At 44.4% G+C, this 8,161-nt stretch overlaps 2 protein-coding genes across 2 annotated transcripts in view; both read left to right on the top strand.

The window, feature by feature from the left end:
* Positions 1-1,995, top strand: part of LOC103370102 (protein disulfide-isomerase A3-like) — a 3,146-nt gene extending 1,151 nt beyond the window's left edge. The window contains exons 2-3 of the mRNA XM_008299022.1: positions 1,416-1,473; positions 1,548-1,995. Of these exons, the coding sequence (XP_008297244.1) occupies positions 1,416-1,473; positions 1,548-1,637 (148 nt within the window). The 3' untranslated portion in view covers positions 1,638-1,995. The remainder of the gene's footprint in view (positions 1-1,415; positions 1,474-1,547) is intronic.
* Positions 1,996-4,119: 2,124 nt separating this feature from the next.
* The window catches only part of cct3 (chaperonin containing TCP1, subunit 3 (gamma)), a 6,148-nt gene continuing 2,106 nt past the window's right edge, over positions 4,120-8,161 (top strand). Inside the window, exons 1-8 of the mRNA XM_008299025.1 lie at positions 4,120-4,216; positions 6,054-6,115; positions 6,765-6,815; positions 6,921-6,983; positions 7,106-7,202; positions 7,291-7,408; positions 7,622-7,808; positions 7,948-8,097. Of these exons, the coding sequence (XP_008297247.1) occupies positions 4,189-4,216; positions 6,054-6,115; positions 6,765-6,815; positions 6,921-6,983; positions 7,106-7,202; positions 7,291-7,408; positions 7,622-7,808; positions 7,948-8,097 (756 nt within the window). The 5' untranslated portion in view covers positions 4,120-4,188. The remainder of the gene's footprint in view (positions 4,217-6,053; positions 6,116-6,764; positions 6,816-6,920; positions 6,984-7,105; positions 7,203-7,290; positions 7,409-7,621; positions 7,809-7,947; positions 8,098-8,161) is intronic.

The following is an 8,161-nucleotide window of genomic DNA, read 5'->3' on the forward strand; positions in this document are numbered from 1 at the left end:
TGCACAGAAGAGGACACGCAGCGAGCGTGCTCAGTGCAGAGGTAAATATGGATGGTAATGTTGGTAACCACCACAACAACCGAATATTCAGATATTCAGGTCCAGCCCTACGAGACTGTAATTTACATTTTAATAAATTACTGCATCTCAAAATGATGGTGATTAACCCTTTTGCAAGCAATTAAAACATACGCTAATGCCCCTGCCACTTTTCAGCTGTTGCTACAGCTAGTAGTCGTATTTATTTGCCTTTTATATTTGAATGGAAACGGAGCTTATAGCAGCTGGAGCACACTGTAGCTGCTCAGCGCCGCTGTTCACAGAATGCTAGCGCTGGTCAGTGTGGGCGCACATCTGTACAGTGATCTCTGTAGTTATTAGTGTGGACGGGCCAGAACAGGAGAACTGGTTAATGCTGACTGTGGGAAGAAAACAACAACAAAAATATCCCAGTATATGCTGTCTGATGGGAAAAAACGTGTCCCAGACACGAAAGATAAGTTCAGTTGAAATGTATTGGTTTGAAATTCGTGCTGGGGATCATGAAAAATGTGGACAATTTGTGTCCCTGGACTCAAATCAATAGATTAAGTTTCGTGACTATTTCACCAACTGCCATGAGACTGGGTTGCGGTGGAGCGTATCTTGCAGTTTTAAAGTTGTTGTCCAAGCAGAGCCGGCACATTTACAACGTAATCGTTTCAAGGAGAAGATTCAAAGGAAGAGAGCCGGGTTTTTGGCCGTGGCGTTTGGTGGGTCAGTGGCATCAGCGTCTGTACACAGAAAGTGTGGTTGTGGAGTCTACCTGAACGTAGAAGAGTGACGTTTGTCGTGTATCAATGACGTGTAGGTCGGATACATGCGACCTGGCCGTTCAGACAGAAGTCGCATGGCAGAAGATCAGATACCTATTGGATTTAGGACCACGTATCCAAGTGGGTCGCATTTGAAAAAATCGACTCTGTGTTGTTCAGACTGTCATGAAAAGATCAGATACAGATCGCATAGGAGCAAAAGAATCAGATTTGGGTCGCTTTAGCCTGCTGTCTGAACGCAGCCAAACATACGAGAGTCACCAAGGCAAACTGCTCACACTAAATCACAACCGCCATGACAGTAAGCTTGGTCGAGGCTTTATGCTCCTGGTTTGGTGATTGCTACAGTGGGATTGGATCACGGTGCAGGGAACCGGATGGTGGTCCAATCAGGCAGTTGGGGAGGTGAGGAGAACAAGGGCTTCAGGGCAGATTATCCCTCATTGAGGACAGGTGGGCAGTGGAGCATCATCTTCAGCCAGACACACGAGAGTGAACACAATCATCTCCCTGAAGAAAAGGCTACAGGGGATCCAACACATGAGGAAGGCACCCTGTCACCAGGGGCCGTAACACTTCCTGTCCACTGTCTCTCAGCAGGTTTCCCACCATCTACTTCGCTCCAGTGGGGAAAAAGGACGAACCCATACGATACGAGGTACACACCACTGGAATCCTGTTGATCTGAGAGTCACATGACCTGTCGGTCACTTGACGTCTCTTGTGTTTCAGGGCGGTCGGGAGCTGCGGGACTTCCTACGGTTCCTGAAGCGCGAAGCGAGTCACAGTCTGGTGCTCAGCGGGTCAAAGGACGAACTCTGACACGTCTCCATCCACCAATCAGAGTGACTGCAGAGATACAACCAACCGGTCTCTGTGGCAACGACAAACATGTGGAGGGAGGAGGGGGGCTCTGATCCTCAGACAGACTTGGACCTGAATCAGGACACGTGGACCACTGCTGTCCAATCAGACTCCTCTGTTATCCCCACAAACACCTGTCCATCATGATGTCACGACGCCTGTCAGCTGCCTCACTGGATTTATTTATTACATAGAATTTATTATTATTTATTCATTATTTATTATTCATGGAGACATGAGAGGGCTGAGCTACGAAGGAAGATTAGTGGGTCAGCAGGTATATTGAGCTGAAAGTAAGAGTTTTATAGTCCCTTTTAACCTGCTGCATCTCCATGGTGCTAACCTGGTCCAGGTCCTGCTCAGCGTCTCCCTTTAACTGGTCCCTGATGATGATGTTTTCTCTGTAAACCTGCTGATCTGTACGTTACTGAAACACTGAATGAAGCAGTTACAGCATCACACCGGAGGCATCCTGTTGCCATGGAAACCTACGTGTGTTCAGCTGCTGATGCAGAGATCCCATAGTCATGTTTCTATGTTTACTGTGCTGGTCCTGCAGCTGATAGATCACTGATCAGAACATTGATCATCTATTGGTATTTATTACAGAGAACATCCAATCAGGAGCATTGATTCACTTTGATTTGTCGTTATTAAAGTGATTTCCTGCGTTATGGGACAGAGTCAGACCTAAATGAGCTGCAGTACAAGATCAGGTTTAAATATGTGAAGTTTAAAGTTCAACAGCTTTAATGTGCAGCTGTCAGGTATCAATAATCAACTGTATTGATCAATAAAATAAATGTATGAGCACATGGTGAGCAGGTCTCCAGCAGCTTCCTGTCCTGCATCATCTCCAGCAGCAGCTCTTTAAAGTCACAGTTCTTGATGTTCCTCGTTGTTCTCATTAGAACAAGCTGCTGACTGAAGCAGGAGGAACCTGATTGGTCCGTTTACTGCAGAAGAGTCACATGACGCGTTAAAGGCCTCCTTTAATGTGAACAGAGTCTGAAGCAGAAAGTCTGGTTAACTAAGAAAGTTGATAAACACCTTCTGAGGTCTCTGACTGGGGTTGTAGTCTTTGTCGAGCCGACCTACACAAAGAAGCTCTGGATGTGTCAAGCTCTCATCATAGTTCAGCCCTCTAATCAGCACAAACATAATGCAGGTTATTTATTTCAGCATGTGGAATTTGTGTTTTTTTTATTTGGAGCAGTTTAAACTAATTTGAACAGTTGTTGTGTCAAACTGCTGGATGTTTACTGATGCAGAATCTATTCTGAGCCTTATTCCTTTCAGAGACGCACTGTTAGGATGCTTTAATAAAAGACTGACTGATACCTGATGATGTTTACACTGAGTTCGCTGTGACAGACGGCACGAGACTGAGCTGCTCAAGGCATGTTTTTTATAGTGAAGGGTGACTGTAGATATTTAAGGAGGAAGACAAAAGTTGTTGAAACAACTACAGTATTTAGAAAAATCAAGTTTACAACAACAATGAAAAGAAAAATCAAGTATATAGGTTTTGATAATGTGAAGTAAACCAATAAAAGGTTAGTCAAAAAACAAAACAACCAAAAGCTGCTCAGGTAAAGTCCAAAAACACTTTATGTGCTTCAAGACGTGAGAATCAGCTTAATAAGATTTACTTGTTTTTCAGTGCAGAGTTCATCATTAGATTTTTTTTCATTAAATTGTTCATTCTTTAGGGCTGCAGGTGTCTCGGTGGTTAGCACCGTGGCCTCACAGCCAGAAGGTCGCCGGTTCACGTCCCGGTGAGGACACCCGGGATCTTCCTGCGTGGAGTCTCCATGTTCTCCCCGTGCAGCGTGGGTTCTCTCCGGGTTCTCCGGCTTCCTCCCACAGTCCAGAAACATGCTGAGGTTAATTGGTGATTGTAAATTGTCCGTAGGTGTGAATGTGAGTGTGCTTGGTTGTCTGTCTCTAAGTGTAGCCCTGTGATAGACTGGTTACCTGTCCAGGTGAACCTGCCTTCACCCTGAGTCAGCTGGGATAGACTCCGCCCCCATAACATATTAATTTATTGAATAATTATATGTATTTGCATGTTTATTACCACGTGTATTCCTTTTTGATAGGAACATAAGTTATGTATTTATGTAAAACTGAATAAAAAAGGAATTGATATGCTTCTTTGCTAATAAAACAATGAGTTTATATGTTTTATTGTTTCTTTTTACAAAATGGCTGTAGATTAACTTTTGAATGTGAGTAAAATTATTTCATGTGCAAGTTTTTCAGCGTTTTTGATTATAAAGATAAACCCTGACATTTTAAATGAAGTCTGGTCGGTTTCCTCCATAAAAGGCTGCGCCGGCAGCCTCCAGCTCATTGACTCTATTGGTGGAGGTAGCTGTCAGTCATGTGACGTCTCTCAGCTGATTAGTCAGTCCCTGCTGGTGTCCCGCCCCTTCACTGTGACTCCTCCCTCTCCTCGTGCCTCCCAGAACCTTCCAGGCTGCTGCTGTCCAGCTCCGCTGTCACGATGATCGGCCAGCAGGTTCTTGTTCTTAGTAAGTACCCAAAAGATATAAAAGTGTTCACGGTAAACATCTGGACCGAGGTATTGTGACCAGGGGCCGCCCGCTGCAGCAGCATTGGCCGGTTTATAGCCGTTTCCCGGCGCAGCGGCCCGGCTACGACACAAAGCGGGGAGCGGCGTCAGCCGCGGCAGAGCATGTGTTAGCCAGGCTAGCTGTTAGCATCAGCCAACTAACGGGATTACACGGCCGCAGTTAGCATCGTTATTTTTTATTCCATGTCCGCATCAGATAGTCAGCAAACAGCTTCACCCAGCTGCTGTTAGCATCGTCCGCGCCTCGTGTGTTTATAGGCAGCCGACAGCGTGTGAAGATGCTAAGCTAACTGCAGCTATTTCATCCCCGTTACTCAGCATAGACGTGCAGTTAGCATGCTAATAGCTAACGATGCTTTCATCCATCATCAACTCAGATTAAATGTTCTCCGATGATGTAACCGTGTACAGATGAATCCTTTACTGCTGGTAGAAAGCTCCGACTGTCAGGACAGTTTAACCTGCAGGTGATGAAGAAGTTATCAATAGATCCTGTTATTGATCATCATGATGGTGTAATGTGATTAACCATTCTTACTGTAATATTGATTGTTAGGTCTGGCTGGTTCCCCCCCAGATTAATCGGATAATATTTGATTTGCTGAATTAAAGATGGGAAGAGTCTTCAGTTATCAGAAAATATCAAATCTGTAGCAGAACATATTTAGTGATTCTGGTGAATAATGGGACACATTTATTGGAACGATTTGGGATCAGTGTTCTTTAAACGTGATGGACTTCAGAACCTGGAAGCTCCTGTCACTGTGACTCCGGATGTGGGAGGACCAAGTGGTGGATCTGATCTTTTTGTGGGTTTGTTTTGGGTGTTGTTGGTGTGACTTATTTCCATTGCAGGTTAATCCATCAGCTGTTCAATCGATAAGATGACATTTCTTCAAATGTTGAGTTTTTGTAAAAGAAAACATGCAATTTGAGAAGGTGATAAATTATTATTTGTGATGTGATTTTATAATTAAAATTATTGTTGATTAATTTCCTTTTATAATTTCAGGTTTAAACTGTCTGTCAGTGTTTTGTAGTTGATCGTTATACGAATGTGAGCATGCTGAGCTTCCTGACTTGGTTACAGATTTGTAATCAATAATTCAATTCAATTCAATTCAATTTTATTTGTATAGCGCATATTTACAACAACAAGTCATCTCATAGCGCTTCACAAAGGCAGAAACACCCAACAATCCAAACATCTGGATTCTCTATAAGCTTCAGCAGTCTGCTGGTGGGACGGAACCGAAAACCCCCACAGGGGAAAAAAACCTCGGACAGAACCAGGCTCAGGGAGGGACGGCCATCTGCCTCCACCGGTTGGGTGGATGTAGGATGAATTATAACATTTAGTTTACAGTTAAACAAGTTATTAGAAGTTAATAATCATTTGTTCCCTTCGTCTTAAAGAACTTTTTTGGTTGTTTGTTGATCGACTGTTGATTTATGAATTAATCAGCACATTAATCAATAAATAATTTGTGATCTGGTTTAAAGTTCAAGCTGGTTGTAAATGAATGTGCTGTTGTATTCATGTATTATTGATCCTGATTGGACCAGTTAGTTCATTTAGATCTTTACTGTTTCTTATTGTGTGCAGAGAATGTTGAGGTTATTGTTGATCAGTTCTACATGTTTGATTAATAACTCAGTCTGTTGATAACATCTGGGATCACTAAACACAAGTTTGGACTCTCAGCACTGATGACATTTAAATGAATTTAAACCTGCATCAATCTGAAAATGTCTTTCTGTGTGTTTGTCTGCAGACCAGAATGTGAAGAGAGAGTCGGGACGTAAAGTCCAGACTGGAAACATAAACGCTGCAAAGGTGAGTTCAGACGGAGAATCTTTGAGTCCTGCATCTCTGAGGAATCACCAGGAAACATTTACACCGACTGACTCTTAGGCATCAAACTAGAGCCACAAAGATGGATCAATTAGTTGTCAGATAGTAAATTATTCAACTGTTTAGTCATCGAGTCATCAGTTTCAGTTTTGTTTTTTTTTAAGTTATTTTTTTGGCCTTTTTGCCTTTATTATATACGACAGTTGAAAGAGAGGCAGGAAAGTGGGGGAGGAGAATGGGGCAAGGGGTTGCAGCAAAGGGCCATGAGCAGGATTCGAATCCATGGCCGCTGCATTGGAGACTATGGCCCCTGTACATGGGTCACCAGCTCAACCAGGTGAGCTAAAGCGGCGGCCCAGTTTCAGTCATTTTTAAAATACAACTCGTATAAATTATGTGATTGTTTCTTTTGTAAACTTAGCATCTTTGGAAAAGACACTGGAGAAAACACTGATTGATTCCTACAAAAAATTATTGTCACCTGCAGCTTTACTTCAGACATCGTGTGTTCTGATTGGTCAGCAGTCAGGCTGAAGTTCACCTGCCACAGTTACTGTGGTGATCTCACCTGGTCACCATGGAGATCTGTTCATGTTAAAGCTGATAACCTGCTGACTCCTGTTTGTTTCAGACCATCGCAGATGTAATCAGGACCTGCCTCGGCCCACGGGCCATGATGAAGGTCAGACCACCTCCACGTGCTCAGTCACATGCAACATACATGCAACATACATGCAACATATGTGTAACTGAGCTCCTAACAGATGGTGTGTCTGCCTGTGTGTAGATGTTGCTGGATCCCACCGGAGGAATTGTGATGACCAACGATGGAAACGCCATCCTCAGAGAGGTCGCACACACACACACCTACACACCTACACACACACACACACACACAAACACAAACACAGACAGCTTCACCGGGATTCACGTGTGTTTGGTTGTTAATCTCTTGCGCCTCCACGACAACAGATCCAGGTGCAGCATCCTGCGGCCAAGTCGATGATCGAGATCAGTCGCACGCAGGATGAAGAGGTTGGAGACGGAACCACGTCGGTCATCATACTCGGTGAGATGTCACGTGACCAAACACAGAGGTCACATGACCAAATACCAGAGAGGTCATATGACCTAACACCTGTGTGTCTGTCTGTCAGCTGGAGAGATGCTGTCTGTAGCTGAGCAGTTCCTGGAGCAGCAGATGCATCCCACAGTGATCATCAGTGCCTACAGACAGGCTCTGGAGGACATGTTGGACACGCTCAAGGAGATCAGGTACTCTGGCAGTGTTTCAGGTATTTTGTCCACCTTCTGTACAGCTCTTTCCCAGAGAACACCTCAGCAGTTTCTCTTGTCGTTGATGTTATTGCAGTGGACAAAATAGCAGAAACAGCAGGCAGCACAATAGAGCATGAGCCCAAATGAAGCAGGTGTGCTGCAGATGTAGAATCAATAAATTCTGATATTGATTAGCTGATTCCCCCCCAGCTCACCCGTGGACACGTCGGATCGATCCATGATGCTGAAGATTGTCCACTCTGCCATCAACACCAAAGCTCTTAGTCGCTGGTCCGAACTGGCCTGCAGCATTGCGCTGGACGCCGTTCGTACGGTGGAGCTGGAGGAGAACGGACGCAAAGAGATCGACATCAAGAAGTACGCCAAGGTGGAGAAGGTATGATGTGGCCCCTTCAACTATGAAACACCTGAGCTTACCTTAACCTGCTCACAGCTCAATCTGTGTTCAACAACAGTCTGAACCTGTAAATTCACTTCTTTATCCTACGTTTCCCATGATGCCCTGGTGTTTTCAGGTTCCAGGTGGGATCATCGAGGACTCGTGTGTGCTGAGAGGAGTGATGGTGAACAAAGACGTGACCCATCCGAGGATGAGACGAATGATCAAAGAACCCAGAATCGTCCTGCTGGACTGTTCTCTGGAGTACAAGAAGGGCGAGAGCCAGGTACAACACACACTGTAACACACACTGTAACACACACTGTAACTGTACCACACTAACACACACT

Source organism: Stegastes partitus, unplaced genomic scaffold (assembly GCF_000690725.1).
Source record: "Stegastes partitus isolate 25-593 unplaced genomic scaffold, Stegastes_partitus-1.0.2 Scaffold1371, whole genome shotgun sequence".
NCBI classification, from domain to species: Eukaryota; Metazoa; Chordata; class Actinopteri; family Pomacentridae; genus Stegastes; species Stegastes partitus.